The sequence below is a fragment of the Electrona antarctica genome (assembly GCF_951216825.1).
Source record: "Electrona antarctica genome assembly, chromosome: 14".
Classification (NCBI taxonomy): domain Eukaryota; kingdom Metazoa; phylum Chordata; class Actinopteri; order Myctophiformes; family Myctophidae; genus Electrona; species Electrona antarctica.
In genome coordinates, this window is record NC_136795.1 from 35,731,816 (window position 1) to 35,751,815 (window position 20,000).

General features: G+C 44.6%; 1 protein-coding gene across 1 annotated transcript in view; it reads left to right on the forward strand.

Annotated features, from left to right (window-relative positions):
• The window catches only part of shank1 (SH3 and multiple ankyrin repeat domains 1), a gene marked incomplete at both ends in the record, with an annotated part of 62,504 nt that overhangs the window by 17,481 nt on the left and 25,023 nt on the right, over positions 1-20,000 (forward strand). Inside the window, 12 exons of the mRNA XM_079520243.1 lie at positions 402-473; positions 1,052-1,160; positions 2,556-2,710; positions 3,130-3,297; positions 5,353-5,469; positions 5,848-5,925; positions 6,707-6,773; positions 12,627-12,796; positions 12,951-13,072; positions 13,537-13,691; positions 14,246-14,356; positions 14,977-15,052. Coding sequence (XP_079376369.1) covers positions 402-473; positions 1,052-1,160; positions 2,556-2,710; positions 3,130-3,297; positions 5,353-5,469; positions 5,848-5,925; positions 6,707-6,773; positions 12,627-12,796; positions 12,951-13,072; positions 13,537-13,691; positions 14,246-14,356; positions 14,977-15,052 — 1,400 coding nt within the window. The remainder of the gene's footprint in view (positions 1-401; positions 474-1,051; positions 1,161-2,555; positions 2,711-3,129; positions 3,298-5,352; positions 5,470-5,847; positions 5,926-6,706; positions 6,774-12,626; positions 12,797-12,950; positions 13,073-13,536; positions 13,692-14,245; positions 14,357-14,976; positions 15,053-20,000) is intronic.

Here is a 20,000-nt window from a genome sequence, read left to right on the forward strand (position 1 = left end):
AATTATTATGCAATGTTGCTATTTGCTAGTTATAGGCATAATGTCATATAGCCTTTTTTATTTTATTTTTTACAATTTCTAAAAGGGAGTGTGAATTCTGCAGAGTGAGCTGTAGATTCACTAATGTCTCCATATCTATACCGAGGTTGTGTGCAGTTTCCTCATTAAACCAGGACCAGTGAATACATTAGAATTCCTTTAATGTTGTGTAGGCTATATTCGTGACCCTGTGTGGTGTCTTGCTTCATGATATTCTATGCACAGTCACACCCCTTTCCCTGCCTTCAGTCAAACAGGAGGGCAGTTTCCACACTTGTAAAACGTGAAAGAACTTGAGCATACGATGAAATGCCTGCTGTCCCCATTAAGTGTTCCCTCTTTCTGTCCTCTTTCCGCTGTAGTTCCGATACAAGACCAGGGTCTACAAACAGACCAATCTAGATGAGAAACAGCTGGCTAAACTGCACACCAAGGTATCAGCTCTCATTTTCCACCAGCATCTCTCTAGTTTCTGTCCCAGTGGTGAGTTGCAGATTGAGGTCATGCAGTAATAGTGCATTGGTGCAATGTGATTAGCATGTGCGTACATGCGTGTGTGCGTGTGTGCGTGTGTGTGTGCGTGCGTGCGTGCGCGTGTGCGTGTGCGTGTGCGTGTGTGTGTGTGTGTGTGAGAGAGAGAGAGAGAGAATGAGCGCACACATGTGTGCCCATATATAAACAGTAAGATCCTCAGTGTTAATGTTATCCATTTATAACTTACATTTATAATATAAACATGTATAACAGTGTAACGAAATGGACACTTTTTTCTTTTTTACTTTTTTTTCATTTTGTTACATTTGCACACTCACAAAGGGGCATGAAACCCTGAAGTGATGTTGTAGTTTGTTTTGGTGTACAGGTTGAAACCAGCAGAAGGGTCAGTACAGTACAGGGCATGCAGACCATACAGCAGCTCTAATACAGTCCATGCTGTGCTGAACTTATATTAGCACAGCGTCCCAGACAGAGCTCTGTAACGCAGCGTTCTCTCCCCATGCTCCTCCCGCAGGCCAGCCTCAAGAAGTTCATGGACTACATCCAAACCACTTCTGTGGACAAGATGGGGAAGTTCTTAGACAAGGGTCTGGATCCCAACTACCAGGACGCAGATACTGGCGGTGAGGCCCCCTGACCTGACCTGACCTGACCTGACCTGACCTGACCTGACCTGACCTGACAGATGCCTCGCAGAGAGAACTGTCGACTGTCCAATGGCTTTTCTGTTGTCGTTTGGCTTTCACTGCATCCGTCTGTCCATTCAGCCCTAAAATGCATCTCTAATTCATCGACCCGTGTCGGAAGCGAGCGGTCTAGAAGATGGTCTGTACAGTATGTTTGTCTGTTTGTTTGTCCGGGACTAATCTCGCAAAGCGCTCGTCACACACTGGCCACAGCCTCCAGGACCTCCGAGATCCACATGGGAGCTATGCCGTTATTAGAGCCCTGTCAGTGTGGTCACTGTGCAGCTCTCAACTCTCCAGATGAGCCCTGCTCTGCCTCTGACTCACTCATAGCATATGGCTCTATATTTAGGATTCAGCTGACCAGTCCCTTCTCCTCCATTGTAAAATTAATCTAACTCTGAGATTATAGAAACGTAATAACTATTGTAACCCGTAATGGTTATAATCCAGAGTTATAAATGGATGAATGAAGGATTTTACTGTGTACACCATAGATTTGTGTATTGTGTACACAGCCTGTAACAACTTTGTGACCTATGACCTATGAATTCCATTATTCACACTATCCCAAAAATACAAAAACCACACACACCACCTATTCCTGGACACCATTCTATGTTGTGCTAACACTTTGTCAAAGAGCTAAGCGTGTGGAGTTCACTGTGTATGCAGCTTTTCCTCCTGGTGGTGTTGGGAGGTGGCAGACGGCTCACTTTTACAGCTTGCATGTGCTCTGTGTGCCAGTCCAGTCACTCCGGGACCATGTGTCAAAACACAGCGCAGCCTGTCACTGGGGGTGTGAAGTGCACTTGCCACTTACTAACACTAGGTGGTAACATTGGGCTCCGTATCCTCCACCTAAGAACCAAGTGAAGGCTGGCGCTGCTATAGTGGTGGGCCAGCCAGGAGTCAGGACACTCAGTGGTTGGGGTGGAAATGTTGCAAGCTTTCTTCCTTGGGCCCTTGGCTGACACAGGCCCATTTCCTCATAGTTTACACACACACACACAGGTTTTACTGTATTGGTCCAATGTAATATAGGCTGCCATGGGAATGATGGGATCCAGAGTTTTAAGACACTCCTCACACTGCTCTGTCTGTCTGTCTGTCTGTGTGTCTGTCCTGTCTGTCTGTCTGTCTGTCTGTCTGTCTGTCTGTCTGTCTGTCTGTCTGTCTGTCTGTCTGTCCGACCAATCAATCAATCAATCAATCAATCAATCAATCAATCAATCAATCAATCAATCAATCAATCAATCAATCAGTTTTATCTGGAAGTCTGAACCTTTCTGTGCCCCTGAAGGCTGACCCTGCTGTGTTTGTCCCCTCCAGAGACCCCCCTGTCCCTGGCGGTGCAGTGTGAGGTCGGGGCAGGGGAATCCATCAGGGTCCTGGTGCAGAACGGGGCTCACATTGACTTCCGGGCCAAGGATGGACTCACACCCCTCCACAAGTCCGTACGCAGCCACGCCCACGCCGCTCTGCTGGTAAACGTCAAGATGTGTTATTGTCACGGTGCTTTACTGTATCGATGAATTGAATGTAAAGCAATAAAAATACGATGAAAATAAGTTGACAAAAAAATAATTACGAGCGGTCGCTTTACAGCAGTTTATGTTATGTTCAGCGCAGTTTTGGTGAACGTTTATGAATCTGAATAAGAATGTGTGCGTTCGTGCGTGCGTGTGTGCGTGCATGTATGTGTGCAAGGGTGTGAGGAGGTAATCTCTAGACGCTGGTTCAGATGAATGGTAAACAGTGGTTTATATCTGGTAAGTAATGCTATAATGTGTGTGTTGTAATGTAGATCATTACAGCAAACACGGAGCACAGAGAACTCCAATTAAAGTGAAAACTGGGCACGTGAAGGTAAAGTGCTGAGGAAGCTGCTGTGTTCTCCCTGCAGGCCCTGCTGACTCTGGGTGCGTCACCAGACTATAAGGACCGCCGCGGGCTGACGCCGCTCTACCACACTGTGCTGACAGGGGGCGACACCTCCTGCTGTGAGACGCTGCTATACCACCGCGCCAAGGTGGGCGTAAGGGACGAGAACGGCTGGGACGAGACTCATCAGGTAGGCTTCTCTCTCTCTCTCTCTACTCTCTCTCTCTCTCGCTCTCTCTCGGCATGACTGTTTGACAAAATAAGATGAGAAATGCAATACAGATTTAGTCATCACAGTCCCACATTAGATTGCATTATTGCTGCACTGCTTATATGCCTTCGATATGGAACATTAGCCACTTCTACCCTCTATTCTTTGTCAAACGGACCTGAGATCCAACTGTACTGCTGTGCCGCTTTCATCCATCCACAGCAAATGTCTTCACCGATCTACAAGCTCTCAACACTGCGCAATGCGACATGTTGTAAGCTTGTAGATCTGCTGTTTTGGGAAAAGGCCCCCCCCCCCCCTAATACTAGGCATGTGAGGTTCAAGTGGTTAAGAAAATCTGTACTGTCTGACAGATATACTGTAACTAACTGCCGCAAGATAAGTGGAGGCTATAGAGGACATTTTGATGGCTACCTCTGTGTGTTAATATTGCATGTGTGTGTTCTCCTATATGCAGCCATTGTGTATCTGTACGTCAGCCTACTGTATTATCTATGTCAAGAAGAAAACATTCATGTCGTGTGAAACACTCGCAACCGTCTCCCCCCCAACCCAGTAAAGCCTGATTTATACTTAGTCGTACGACGGTGTATAAATTAAGCGTAACTCTTCACGCCATGTTTGACCTGTCTCACTCATCACCGCTCCTCCTCCCCCCCCTCCCCCCTCCCCCTCACACACCCCCCATCCTGCCTCTTATCCATCTTGTATCTCAGGGATATGACTGAAGAGGGGGAGCACAGACCGACAGACTCACAGGTACCACTTTCTCTGCCCCCTTCACCTCATCCTCCTCTTCATCGCCACATCAGCAGCATGCCCACTCCTTTGTCATAACACTTGTCTTGCAACATCCATCCCTGTTTTTTTGAGTGCCTCAAGCTGGGATGCATTTGTGTACGCAATAGGATTCACTCCAAGACTCGCAGCTGGGTTCCAATCAGTCTCACAGTTGGACTCAGACTTGAACTTAAACGTGAACTTACTTTAAAAACACATAAATGGGGTCTTTACACTCATAGGCTTACTTGGATAATGGGTGTTGATGCAAATGTATATTATTGCTGTGCGTGCGTGCGTGCGCGCGTGCGTGCGTGCGTGTGTGCGTGTGTGCGTGCGTGTGTGTGTGTGTGTGTGTGTGTGTGTGTGTGTGTGTGTGTGTGTAAAATTGCATACATAATATACTGCAATAACAATAACGTCTTGTATCTGAACTCTATTTTCTTTATTCTCTTCTCAGCCTCTCATGTTGGAGGTGGTGTTAATTAACTCAAGTGCCAATTTATAACTGCCACCCTTCTTCTTGCCACCTCTATCTCTTTTCTTCTCCTCCTCTTCCTCCTCTGCATCCTCTGTCTCCTCCTCTGTCTCCTCTGTCTCCTCTGTCTCCTCCTCTGTCTCCTCCTCCTCCTCTGTCTCCTCCTCCTCCTCTGTCTCCTCCTCTTCCTCCTCTGCATCCTCTGTCTCCTCCTCCTCCTCTGTCTCCTCCTCCTCCTCTGTCTCCTCCTCCTCCTCTGTCTCCTCCTCTTCCTCCTCTGCATCCTCTGTCTCCTCCTCCTCCTCTGTCTCCTCCTCCTCCTCTGTCTCCTCCTCTTCCTCCTCTGCATCCTCTGTCTCCTCCTCCTCCTCTGTCTCCTCCTCCTCTGTCTCCTCCTCCTCTGTCTCTTCCTCTGTCTCCTCCTCCTCCTCTGTCTCCTCCTCCTCCTCTGTCTCCTCCTCTTCCTCCTCTGCATCCTCTGTCTCCTCCTCCTCTGTCTCCTCCTCCTCCTCTGTCTCCTCCTCCTCCTCTGTCTCCTCCTCTTCCTCCTCTGCATCCTCTGTCTCCCACATAAATCATTTCTCTCTTTATTTATAAATAACTCCATCGTTCACCATTATACCATTCTCTATCGCTTCTTTCAAACAAATGTGTTCTACATCTGCTCTGCTCCTTTCTTTCTTTCTTTCTTTCTTTCTTTCTTTCTTTCTTTCTTTCTTTCCTTCCATCCCTCCACCATGGTCTGTTAACCCCAGGCATGTCAGAATGGGAACTCGCAGCATCTGGAACATCTTCTGTTCTACGGGGCGGACTCCACCTCCCAGAATGCCTCTGGAAATACTGCCTTGCACGTCTGTGCTTTATACAACAAGGTAGATGTGGTCAAATCATATCAGTACCAACAATTACAATCACAACAGTGACTCTATCAGCACCTCATATACAATAATATGTAAGACTTAGCTATACTGTATATGCTTTCAGATACTGTATGCTTTCATTCCACAAGTGCTATGTGTCCATTTTTTGGAAAAGATACCTTGTCTGAAATGTATCAGATAAAAAAAAGACACAAGGAAAATGTTTTACTCCAATATTAAACAATTTAAGTTGGTGTAATTTCTTTTGAATGGCAGATTGACATAATGCACGGACATTCACATGCATAATATTTAAATGTAATATTTAAACCAAGTTCACATGAGGGTTTTAATTACACGTTTATTATTTTACCATTCTCTTTCATGCAGGAAAGCTGTGTACGAATTCTACTATACAGGGGAGCCAATAAAGACACAAAGAATAATAGTGGGCAGACACCCTTTCAGGTAATTATATAACTATATAACTATACAGGGGAGCCAATAAAGACACAAAGAATAATAGTGGGCAGACACCCTTTCAGGTAATTATATAACTATATAACTATACAGGGGAGCCAATAAAGACACAAAGAATAATAGTGGGCAGACACCCTTTCAGGTAATTGCTGAACGCATGGCCAGGGTAATTATGCGTGTTCGTTGGTTGTTTAGTGTCTTATTAAGTTAACGTAGCAGAAAGTGCCGGGCCTAATTTCACTTTAAACCGTTCAGGCCTGACGTCGAAATTAAAAAAAATATGTTTTCTAAATCATGACAATCTTCTGAAAGATTTGAGGCACATTTTAACCATTTTTCAAAAATAGCAGACCTACAAGTTCATAGCGCTCATAGCTTGTAGATCTGCTATTTTTCCACAGCTAAATTATAACATAATGTACAGTATGTACCCACCAAAAGGGGTTCCCGCTCAAAATGGGTTAAACCGTTATTGTGCTGTGATGCACACTGGGTCCCAGTTGGGAGAATTGTGCATAACCCCATAATCTGAATACATTAAGTCTGTCAGTGCAGAAAAGCCACCTGAGACAGTCTCAGCTGTGTGTGCGTGCGTGCGTGCGCGCGTGCGTGCGTGTCAGAGAGAGAGAGAGAGCGTAGAAAAATACTTGGTTGTGTGCTCGCATAGTGCATGTTGGAAATGCATGGGCCCAAAGCATTGTGTGCATTCATTTGTCATAACATGTGTCATAACTATGGTTTCACTGAAGCTCTCGTATGTTGTATCCAGGTGGCTGTGATGTCTGGCCATTTTGAGCTGGGAGAGATTATCAAAAACCACCGTGATACAGATGTTGGTAAGTTGTCTAGTCTTCATATTTGGGTATTTGATAAATCACAGATAGAACAGTCGGCCAGCACTGCAGAGGCCCAGGTTTGTTTCTCAGTAGCGGTGCCTTCGACTTGGTCAGGTGCTCCTACAAACGTTGGTGTAAAGTAACTACAGTAAATACATGTACTTTAGTACAATATTGAGGTGTTTGTACTTTACAGTATTTCCAATATCCAATAATTTTACTTTGACTACATCTCAGATCCAAACATTGTACATTTACTCCACTACATTTATTTGTAAACGTACTACTGGTCTGGTAGTTACTTTGTAGATTTTGATCCTTATTACAAAACCACTTCAGCTCTATATACATTTTGGCCATTTGAATTTGAAGTGCCGATCTACAAGTTCACAATGCGCCGCGATGGGGCACATTGTTTGTTTTTTCAAAAGATTTTTTTATACATTTGAAAACTTGAAATGGGACATTCTGCATAATGAGCACTTTCTACTTTTGGTACATTATGTACATTTTGATGCCAATACTTTTGTACTTTTACTGGCACCACTCAACAATGGGAGTACGTTTCCCTCCACTGCCAACAAACAGGATTGCCAGTGTTTGCTGGTTTGAAGCTGCCAGCACATTGTGTCCTTGTCGCTGCACTGTAGTGACTCTACTGGCTGGTCAGCTATAGGAGGGGATCTGCGGTAGTGTTGTTCTGTAGTGACTCTACTGGCTGGTCAGCTATAGGAGGGGATCTGCAGTAGTGTTGTTCTGTAGTGACTCTACTGGCTGGTCAGCTATAGGAGGGGATCTGCGGTAGTGTTGTTCTGTAGTGACTCTACTGGCTGGTCAGCTATAGGAGGGGATCTGCGGTAGTGTTGTTCTGTAGTGACTCTACTGGCTGGTCAGCTATAGGAGGGGATCTGCGGTAGTGTTGTTCTGTAGTGACTCTACTGGCTGGTCAGCTATAGGAGGGGATCTGCGGTAGTGTTGTTCTGTAGTGACTCTACTGGCTGGTCAGCTATAGGAGGGGATCTGCGGTAGTGTTGTTCTACTGTAGTGACTCTACTGGCTGGTCAGCTATAGGAGGGGATCTGCGGTAGTGTTGTTCTACTGTAGTGACTCTACTGGCTGGTCAGCTATAGGAGGGGATCTGCGGTAGTGTTGTTCTTGACAGCACATTTTGATTTTAGTTTTAGTCATACAGTAAGTCTCTTGCATAGTTTTCATTTAGTTTTAGTCACATTTTACTCACCGGGAATGTTTAATGTTAGCCTAGTTTTAATTGACTAAATGTCACAAGATTTTAGTCAACTAAATCTGCAGTTGATTTAGTCGACTAAAATGTATTTTGGCGGGCCTTGATGGCATTGTAATGGCTGATTTTACACTTTCTGAAAATAGCCGCTAATAGCTTGTAGATCTGCTATTTTCAGCATACAACCAAGCATAAAATAATATTGTTCTACTGGATCTCTTCTCCACTAGTCCCTCGTTAACATTTCAGTCTAGTTTTTATTTGTTGACTAAATTGTCAATATATTTAGTCATAGTTTTAGTGTGATTCTTGTAATGCTGTTTAATGTACGTAATATCCGTTTAAGCGTTCAATGCAAGGAACTGCATTCATGATTAATCGAAATGATCATTTTGATTGAATGCAAAGTGCCCTGAAAGGGCTCTATACACAATTATGTTATTATATTAACATAGTCAAGCAACTGAATTGAACAAAATAGCATGTTCTGCTGTTTCTTGGCGCATGAAGCATACAGGCTCTCCGAAATCCATAGCAAAAGCAAATTCCGTACAGGGAAAACGCATCAGATCACAGATAATACCATGCCCGCTTGTAACCGGTCTGGTTAGAGCAGTGCATGGTTCGCAAGCTTTTTTGTCTGTTGCATTGCACCCCTTCAGCTGTTTTGCCATGCTGAAAGTACCCCCTCACTCATGCGTTTTGACAATTCTCTTAAATTAGTTTCATTACTATCCAACAATATTAATGGACATGTCATGGATCTGACGGGTCACTGTGTGGTTTGATAATGGAACTATCGTAGTTTAGTACATTGGCTGCTTTCTTGTCAATCATAGTTTCAGCCAAAACTAAGGCTGCAGGGAGAATGAGAGCAACAGCAACTGGACTTCTGAGCCATTTATCCATGTTTGCTTGCACTGGTTAGGGGCAGATTTGACAAAGGATTTATTGGTTTCAACATGCCTAATTGTGACCTCCTCACATAGCGTAATAGGTGACATTGACAACTGCAGGGGAACTAGTTGTGGTGTTGCACAAATACCATTTTAGCAAAGGTCTTTTGAAACGGATGTACTGTCATATTTATATTTTCATATAATTTTGGGAATACATTGTAAAAATCCCCAATCTTTCCATGTAACCCCTGCAGCTGCTTAAGTACCCCCAGGGGTACACCAGGTTGGTATGGGAACCACTTTAGAATCCTACATTGTGTAGCTAACTAGCTAGCCGGCTAAATAAACGTCAAGACAGGTGATAATCTAGCTTGGCTGCTGGGCGCAATTCATGTTATGCACCAGTCTAGGGGCCTGATACACAACATGAAAATATGACGCTCCCGTCTTCCCCAACTCCCAAGCAGCCACTCAAACAAAGGGTTAAGGGTGTAAAGGAAACTATATATTTTATTTATTAACAGAATAGGAACAATTTAAGGTGAGTTTCATAAAGTAAAATCAAAAGCAAAGGGTTTCAAGGCAACTGAGATTGAATGTTGAAATAAATCAAAAAGAACTAAACCAAAATAATATCTTACCTAACGAAAACCTTAACATAAACAGAACTTAAAGGAAACAGAACTCAAATTCACTTAACTCAAAACAGACAGCAAAGCAAACAAAATCATATTAACTAAACATAACAAAATACGGGCGGTGGCCGGTTGGGTGCTGAGGGGGACAGGTCTGTCCCCCCTGCGTGCTGCACTCTCTTCTGCTCCTCTCTTATATAGAGAATGGCCAACATCACTAGCCACTCCGGATGGCTGTAGGACTCAGGACTGTTCCCCACCAATCGCCCGAAAGTCTCCCCTCCAATGGATGGCTGGCCACACCTGTTCTGCATCCATTCCCAGTCACACCCATACTCACGGTGTCATCTATGTACATCTGGCACGTTGCACACGCACACCACTTCATTCCAGGACCAAAATCATATCACAGAATACGACCCCAGTCGTAACACCCCCCCTTCCCAAGAATCTAGCACTCCCCTATAGTGCTCAATCCTCGCAAGGTTAACCCACTTAAAACCCTCTTGATAATGCATCTGCCATTACATTCTCAGTACCTTTTTGTGGCAAATCTCCAGATTGAAATCCTGCAATGCAATAGACCAACGCATTAACCTCTGATTAGAGTTTCGCAGCCTCAAGTCCTCTCTGTCGCCGCGCCTGCCTTGTTGATATGAATAGCCTACTGTTGGCTTAGGAATAGCCTACACACTGTTGTAGCCACTGGGACCTCTGTTGGCTTAGGAATAGCCTACACACTGTTGTAGCCACTGGGACCTCTGTTGGTTTAGGAATAGCCTACACACTGTTGTAGCTACTGGGACCTCTGTTGGTTTAGGAATAGCCTACACACTGTTGTAGCCACTGGGACCTCTGTTGGTTTAGGAATAGCCTACACACTGTTGTAGCCACTGGGACCTCTGTTGGTTTAGGAATAGCCTACACACTGTTGTAGCTACTGGGACCTCTGTTGGTTTAGGAATAGCCTACACACTGTTGTAGCTACTGGGACCTCTGTTGGTTTAGGAATAGCCTACACACTGTTGTAGCCACTGGGACCTCTGTTGGTTTAGGAATAGCCTACACACTGTTGTAGCCACTGGGACCTCTGTTGGTTTAGGAATAGCCTACACACTGTTGTAGCTACTGGGACCTCTGTTGGTTTAGGAATAGCCTACACACTGTTGTAGCCACTGGGACCTCTGTGGGCTTAGGAATAGCCTACACACTGTTGTAGCTACTGGGACCTCTGTTGGCTTAGGAATAGCCTACACACTGTTGTAGCTACTGGGACCTCTGTTGGTTTAGGAATAGCCTACACACTGTTGTAGCTACTGGGACCTCTGTTGGCTTAGGAATAGCCTACACACTGTTGTAGCCACTGGGACCTCTGTTGGCTTAGGAATAGCCTACACACTGTTGTTGCCACTGGGACCTCTGTTGGTTTAGGAATAGCCTACACACTGTTGTTGCTACTGGGACCTCTGTTGGTTTAGGAATAGCCTACACACTGTTGTAGCCACTGGGACCTCTGTTGGTTTAGGAATAGCCTACACACTGTTGTTGCTACTGGGACCTCTGTTGGCTTAGGAATAGCCTACACACTGTTGTAGCTACTGGGACCTCTGTTGGTTTAGGAATAGCCTACACACTGTTGTTGCTACTGGGACCTCTGTTGGTTTAGGAATAGCCTACACACTGTTGTTGCTACTGGGACCTCTGTTGGTTTAGGAATAGCCTACACACTGTTGTAGCCACTGGGACCTCTGTTGGCTTAGGAATAGCCTACACACTGTTGTAGCCACTGGGACCTCTGTTGGTTTAGGAATAGCCTACACACTGTTGTAGCCACTGGGACCTCTGTTGGTTTAGGAATAGCCTACACACTGTTGTAGCTACTGGGACCTCTGTTGGTTTAGGAATAGCCTACACACTGTTGTAGCTACTGGGACCTCTGTTGGTTTAGGAATAGCCTACACACTGTTGTTGCTACTGGGACCTCTGTTGCAGGGGGAGTCGGCAGTGCCTAAATGAGGAGGAAAAAAAGAAAAGCCACAGTTGAAAAAACAAAACCTGTACACGTTACAATATATTATATCCAGTGGTGGAAAAAGTACTCGCCTTTTCTACTTAAGTAAAGCATCAATACTGCAATGTAGAACTACTCCGTTACAAGTATAAGTCCGGAATTCAAAATAAGTATTGGTATCAAAATGTACTTAAAGTACTCATTATGCAGAATATGTCCCATTTCAAGTGTTCAAATGCATTTTAGCAAAAGGCCGATGCACACCTCAAGGCTATTGACAGGTGCGTAGGGCAATAAAGCATACTTAAAAGGGTATCTTTGAAAAACAAAGAAGGGTCCCGCACACTGTCAGAAAACTTCAATCCAATCCAATTCAAAAGATACCCTTTTAAGTTTAAATGCATACATTTTTTGAAAATGGCAGATCTGCAAGCTCACAATGCACATCACAACACATTGTGAGCTTGTAGATCGGCTATTTAAATGGCTGAAATGTATATAAGGCTGAAGTGGTTAATGTATGTTTTGAATCATAATCGAAATCTACACTAAGTAACTAGTATAGTAAGTTTTAAAATAAATGTACTGAGTAATAGTACAATATTTGCCTCTGAGATGTAGTGGAGTACAAGTAAAAGTATATAATAGTATTTCCAAATATAATTGGAAATACTCAAGTAAAGTCAGCTTAGTCAGGCTCCTCCTGTCCACATGTCGAAGTGTCCTTGGGCAAGACACTGAACCCTACATTGCCTCCAATGAGTCGGTCCGTGCTAGCTTGCCACCATTGGTGTGTGAATGTGGGAAGTGAGGACGCTGGTGTCGACTGTTCACCTCCCAATGTATGAATGAATGAACCATTGTAAAGCGCTATAAAAATGCACTTCATTATAAAGTACAAATACCTCAAAATTGTACTTAAGTACAGCACTTAAGTAAATGTACTTGGTTATACGTAATTAGTTACTTTCCACCACTGATTGTGTCCTCAATAGAAACCTTTCACTTCAAATCGGTGTCATTTTGAAAATCTATCTGTGCCACCTCTCTCTCCTCCCCTCCCAGTGCCCTTTGTGGAATCACCAAAGTATGCTCCTCAGAGGCGGGAGACGGCACGGAACTTGGCCCTGCCACACCCTCACCCCTTCCTGCGGGCCAACAGTGATAACAGTATGAATCTACCGGAGTGGATGGCAGCGCCCAATGCCCCAGGCTCCAACATTGTCTCTGTGCAGGTAGAGGACACTCTGTCACCAGCCTACGATACACTATACTGAATGGAACACATGTCTAGACATGTTCTCTCTTCTTCTTCTTTCCCCATCCTCTCTTTACACCCTCTCTATCTCTCCCTTTTCTCTCTCCCTCCCTCTCTGCTCAATGTTCCAGGGTTTCAAGCACACCGGTACCCTACGCAGCTCCAGTAGCCCCCGAGGGGCACGGACTCGCTCTCCCTCCCGAGGGAGAGTGGGGGACAAGGAGGACAGGAGCCGGCAGAGTAGGAGGCAGGCGTAAGTGCAGAAGGGAACATTAAAGATGATCCGCGAGGAGCATGATCCCATGAGGAGAGATCGAGCCTCTCACTTTTAGCTAGTGAATAATCAGTTCACATTAGCTGGTGTCAGGGTCCCTTGTGCTTTTATACAGTAGAGTAGAGTAGATCAATGTCATTGAGGCTGGTATAATTCAAACTAGAGTCTTAACCCTCATTTATATTGTGTGTCGCTCACTGAAAATACAATTCAGCCGTGGCAACATTGCAGGCATTGAAATCTTGTACTCACTAACAGTTTAAACAAAATACAATTACTAGTAGATAAAAAATAAACAGTAATAATACGCATAAAAGCAGTACAAATAGCATATATTGTATATTGTACAGTATCTGCAGTCGTAAAAAATAATTGGGTGTTATTTTCACCAAGCAATGTGGTCGTACGACAATAATTGATGATCTTATGTCATGCCCCCTCAGACCCGCCCCTGTAAACCCCCCCGCTGCACCGGCGCAAGCAGGCCAGCGGAGGCGCCTGTACAGCGCCGTGCCCGGGCGCATTTTCGTGGCTACCCGTTCACACTCCGCCCAGGGAGACCGGGAGATCAGCTTCAACAAGGGCGACAGGGTCAAAGGTGTGTGCTTCTGGCTTGCCGCACATGCGCACACGCGCGCACGCTTGTGTGTGTGTGTGTGTGTGTGTGTGTGTGTGTGCCTGTGTGTGTAGGAGCATATATTTTGTCTCTAATGTGAATTAAAGGTGTCTTGTCTTGCCTCGCTGCCAGTCCAGCGAGTAAACTCAGTCAATGTCAGGTCATTACTGACCAGGGCCACGTCCTGGCCCAGTGTCCAGTGTCTTCATCTGTGAGTGTATCAGTCTGCAAAATGGACATGTCCCGATGTGAGTGTAAGGTCCCTATTATGTGTTTGTATTCAATGTCTGCAGGTATGAATATGTGTGTGTTTGTGAGTGAGTCTAAGGTGTCTCCAGGTATGTATGCCTTGGTGAGTATGTAGGGGTTTGCATGTTTGTCTAGTCCGTTTGAGTGCGTGTCCACATTATTATTTGTCTTATTTTCTTGTCCGTTCACGTTTCTTGGTTTTCTGTGTCATTTCTTGCTGTGTTGTTCTATGGAGACTGTGTGCGTCATTCACTGACCGTGCAACTCTCCTCTGCCCCCCCCTGCAGTGCTGAGTGTGGGCGAGGGCGGCTTCTGGGAGGGGACAGTGAGGGGACGAACTGGTTGGTTCCCCTCCGAATGTGTGGAGGAAGTGGCACCTCGTCAGGACAGTCGATCAGGTGAGCGCACGCACACACGCACGCACGCACGCACGCACGCACGCACGCACGCACGCACGCACGCACGCACGAACACACACACGCACGCCCCATCACATACATTAACACATCCTACCTAATTGGTCCTGACCACACTCAGCATCACTTTTGCAGAACCAAGGAGAAGACTATATACGACAACATTTCTGGGTGAGAGTTGAAACTTAACGACTCGTCTGCCTGAACGTTGATCTAGTGCACTATAGCGTCTAAAGACAGTCTGACCATGACTTGCTGGATGCCAGCTGTAACATATTCTGTCTGCATAGCCCGGCGCCAAGGAATATCACCACACTGACACTGTCTGCTATAGAGTCTTATAGCACCGGATTAGCAACTTAACAGTATTAGCCTGCCCTAACGGTATAGACTGAGCATGGACCATAAAGGAAACAAGCCCCCTGGGGATTTTTGTGTTCTCATTTTAGAATAACCTTTGACTCTACAACCTGACTGTATTGTTAACAAAGCTGCTATTAAAGTATTCAATCAATCAATCAATCAATCAATCAATCAATCAATCAATCAAAACATAGTCTTTATTGTAACCTGCTGATGTCTCTCTGGTGGTGTGTTTTCAGAGAGCCGCGGGGAGAGAGCCAAGAGATTGTTTCGCCATTACACTGTGGGATCTTACGACAGCTTTGACGCGCCCAGGTAAGAGTGACACCGTCGCGTCGCTACTGTATTTATCCACCACTGTTGTTGCGTTTCCACAGAGATCCGCAGAGATCCCTCTTGCAGACGTTTTGCTCAACGTGCATGATTTCCTTCAGCAGCGTGTTGCTTTACGTTCACAATAGTTCACACATACCTTAGTTTGCACCTACCTGGGAGCTGGGGGTCTCCTTATTAACCACTTTAGGCCTGACGTCGAAATAAAAAAAAAGTCTTCTGAAAGAATATATATTCAAAGATTTGTGCCGCATTATCATGATTTTTCAAAAATAGCAGGCCTACAAGCTTGTAGCGCGCCACTCGGTGGCGCGCTATGAGCTTGTAGATCTGCTATTTTTCAATAGCTAAAGTATAACATAATGCTTAGTTAAAACACCAAAAGGGCACCCCGATTTTGGGCATGTCATTATAGGCAAAGAAGAAATCATTCATTTTCAAAAACCAAGTGGTTAATTGTGGCCGTAGTGGCCAGTGAGCAGCTCTCCTGGAGCAGTCGGTGGTTAAATGCCCTGCTCCTGGGAGCATCAGTGGCAGCCTTTGAGGGAGGGCAAGGTATCACTCACAGTTTCCCCGCTGTATGCCGGATCAGAACTAGATATCATCCTGTCACCAGCCGGCTTTTTGTAATTTTTAGACTACAGCCACCGTAAGCTTAAAATGAAATGAGGTGTGTGTGTGTGTGTGTGTGTGTGTGTGTGTGTGTGTGTGTGTGTGTGTGTGTGTGTGTGTGTGTGTGTGTGTGTGTGTGTGTGTGTGTGTGTGTGTGTGTGTGTGTGTGTGTGTGTGTGTGTGTGTGTGTGTGTGTGTGTTTTTAGAGTTTTATTAGGATCCCCATTAGCTGGTGCATAGCAGCAGCTAATCTTCCTGGGGTCCACACAGAACATAAAAACATGACATTCGACATGAATGACATTACAGGACAAAGATATATAAATGTGTGTGTGTGTGTGTGTGTGTGTGTGTGTGTGCTGCACGGGATTCCTTCTCGAAATAACACATGTCCTGGGCTAGGTGATTCATGTGCTTGGCACGGTGATTCATATGTTGTGGTACAGTGGTACTGCTCTGGACTCGTTTATATGTTTCATATGTTGTGGTATACAGTGGTACTGCTCTGGACTTGTTTGATTTGATATCCGGTGAGTGATTCATGCCGTGAACATCATAGTAAAAGGGACTTTTACCACTTAATGCTGGCAGGTTTGTCGTGCCAATGCAAGTGCTTGACATTTCAACTGTGCAAAGATCTCCTGTACCAAAGTAGGACTGTGTGATGATTTTTCCTAGGTAATGACCGATTTAATATTGTACAGTCACATTGAAGGTGAGGCTCTTATGGATCAGGGCCCACTTGAAAACCTCGAAAGCATTCGTGACTACTTTAACACTGCAATTGTGCGTTTGCAGAGAAATTTGTGTTCCGGATTGGATTAGTGGAACTATCATTATGTGCGTATTTATCGATGATCTCAATGAAAACTCAAAATTGTAAATAAAATTAAGGTGACATTATTTTAACAAATTCTTTGTTATATTTTTTTATAGTTAAAATCTTAGTGTTTTGAGTTTTCACAATTATTTGGGAGCCCACTTAACAATATCCTCACGGGCCACCAGTGGGCTCTGGAGCCACAGGTAGATTTAATCATGCCTCCCGTTGTTGTCGATCGCCGTTAGAGTGTTTTGGCTACATTTAGCTGCTCCAGCCACATCCGGTATAACTTCCGGTCCGTCGGTAAAAGTGCTCCGTTGCTATAAATCGCTTGGGCGCTATGATTTAATGGATTAAATAACCCTGGGCAATCGGAGTGTTTTTATGTATGTTTTATTTTTTATAATAATCAAAATCTACAAAGTACCTAGTAACTAAAGTTTTCAAATAAATGTAGTGGAGTAAAAGTACAACATTTGGATCCGAGATGTAGTGGAGACTGTGGAGTAGAAGTAAATGTATTGGAAATTCCCAAGTAAACTAGAAATACCTCAAAATTGTACTTAAGTACAATACTTATTGTAAGTAAACGTTACTTTCCGCCACTGCTTCTAGGTGGGCTGAAGTTGTCATCGATGGTGATGGTGATCCTGGACAGTTACTTTTGGTGACTAATTCTGAACCCCGCATCAGTTGTTGTGGTGTTATGCAATGCACTCACCACACTACTCTCCTACACAAAGAAAGTAAGAAACAATTCCCTTTGAACAGAATGATACTGTATATGCAGCGCATGCTGCACCATCAGGCTGTCCAGAGGCAATATTTACAAAGACTCTTAGAATAGAATCCCAGGCACAAACCCATCATTTATAATATTTTCATATGGACCGGCGACTAGTCCATTGGTTCCCGAACCTTTCCAGCGTCCCCGCCGGAAATTCAAACTTACAAGAGAATCCATTATGAATTATGCCTTTATTATCAGACAGAGACAGTAAGCACGGAGTGAGAGCAGGGAAGTGGCACGCAGCAAATGGTCTGGCTGGCCAGGAATCACACCAGGGACTCGCTGTCAAGCATTTGAGCCCACGTGCTACGCGCCCTATCCACTTTTTCAGATGCTTAGATTCAATGGTCTCTCAATAATCTAACAACAAAATGGTTTGAATGAGTGTTGAACCTTCCTCTTGACATGTCCTCTTCTCCATCAGTATTTTGGGGTTATTCATAAATGGCTTTCTAGATAGAGGGATACCCAATAAAATCCTCTGTGTTCATTCATTTATCCATTTGTAAGCGAGTGTACAGATGTAACCAAAGGCTTTCATTTCGCTTTAATTTGATTTAATGTGTACACTCTGAGAGTGTGGACTATGCTGTGGGTATGCATTAGCACATGGTCTGAGCTCCCTTGGTGCTGTCTGTGGACACAGTGTGGCAAGTCTTCTGTATTGACTCTGGAGTGGAACTCCTTCTAATTAGCTTTGTATAATATAATGTCATTCACTTTAATGTAATGCATTTGCATTACGACGTCGAGAGAGGGACTCGCTTTGAGGCAAACTCATTCTAGTGTCCGGGGCTTATTGGTCTGCGTAAAGACAGAATTATTTACATAGAAATAAACACATTATAAATCACATGTATTATTTACACACAATCCTGCCTTTCGCCTCCCTTTCTCTCTGTCTGTCACTCCATCTCTCTGCCTTTCTCTCTCTCTTTTTACGTCTCCCATTCATCCATTACTCCCTCTCTGTTGCCCTCCATATGCCTGTGTTAGTCTGTCTGTCTCTCTCTTTCTTTCTGTCTCATACTGCCATTAATTATTTACATGCCTTTCATCAACAGTGACATTTCATGCAAGCAGCTGACTCTACCATGTAAAATCAGACCTGTTCGCGCATGCACGCACGCACGCACGCACGCACACACGCACGCACGCACGCACGCACGCACGCACGCACACACACACACACACACACACACACACACACACACACACACACACACACACACACACACACACACACACACACACACCGTGAATAATTAACAAGTGGAATGCTACTTACCCAGAGCCAGGAGTGTTTGTTTGGCCAGGCATCCATCCATTGCTGACTCAGTGACGCCTTCACACATAGGCCTGCTTTCAGAGACTTTAGCGTTCAGTCTATTATCTCAGCTATTCTCTAGTGTCCCTCTTTCATTCCTCTATATTTGCCACATCTCTGGACCATCTCTCTCCATCCCTCTGTCCATCCCTCACTTTCCATTCATCACCGTATCACTAACCCCCTGTACTTTTTTTAATTTTCTCTCTATCACCCTCTCTCCCCTGTGGAGTCTCCATCTGGAGGTCAGACAGTGAAGGGCACTCTAGAGGGAGAGATGGATGGAGATGGAAAGAGAGATGGTTTTATTTATGCCTTTTGAAATATGGAGCCCAGTGAGAGAGACACGGTTAGTTTCTCAGAGGAAACGACGAGTCATCTGTTTGTTGTGTGAATTAACAGGCCTCTTCTCCTCAACTCTGATCTCACGCCCTGCTTTAGACTCAACATCGGCTATTACAGCCAGACGTTGTTTGTAGCTCTTGATCACTTTGATTTAAGCTCAGCCTTTTCTGTAAGGCCTCGGCACCAGGCACAAGCACTGTACATTGGTTGGTTGGCAGTGCCCGAGCACCTTCCCAATTGCCTTAATTGCCTTAATATGCCTAGATCATTTCTCTGATGTATTTCCCTCTTGTGAACGGCAGTTGCTCTCTGCCCTGCTCTCATTCAATACAAAGGCTATAGGCGAGTTCCTTTTGTTGACAGGGTCCCTCATTGATTGACCTCCTTGTTTTTGGACATGCCTATAGCATTGTCTGTCCCATGCATGTCGTGGTTATATATAGGCATCTTAATGGATTAATCCGTCAAAATTCTATAAATCTATAAATCATTGCAGTCCATACAGTAGTTGTAAGCAATATGCAGTGTAACTGAGTCTTCTCTGGTTTCTAAAGGTGCTAATGATGTGAAGCCTATGGAGCTATAGTTGAGGCAGACTATTTAAACCTCCCTGCTTACCTGCTTGTGTGCTCCCACCGCCACCTCTGTTTCTATATGAGGGGGTGGTATATCTACAGTATGTCTATTTGCAATATTAGTTTCTTTTTTTAATGTTTTTTTTTTTTGGCTTTCGCCTTTATTTTATATTTGTTATGGAGGGACAGACAGTAGGCTGACAGGAAATGGGGAGAGAGATGGGGGGAAGACATGCAGTAAAGGCCGTCGGGATCGGGAGTCGAACCTACGGAACACTGCCAGACTGGATTACCAGCCAAGGTGCCTGGACCACTGAGCCATGGCCCAGGCCCAATATTAGTTTTTAACTAGAAAAGTCGCAATTTTTGAAAAATTGCAAAGTGTGGTTGCTGCAGTCGCTTACATAGGCCCCTCCCTAATTTGAAATGTTCTATAACGCTTGAATAGTTTGGTCTTC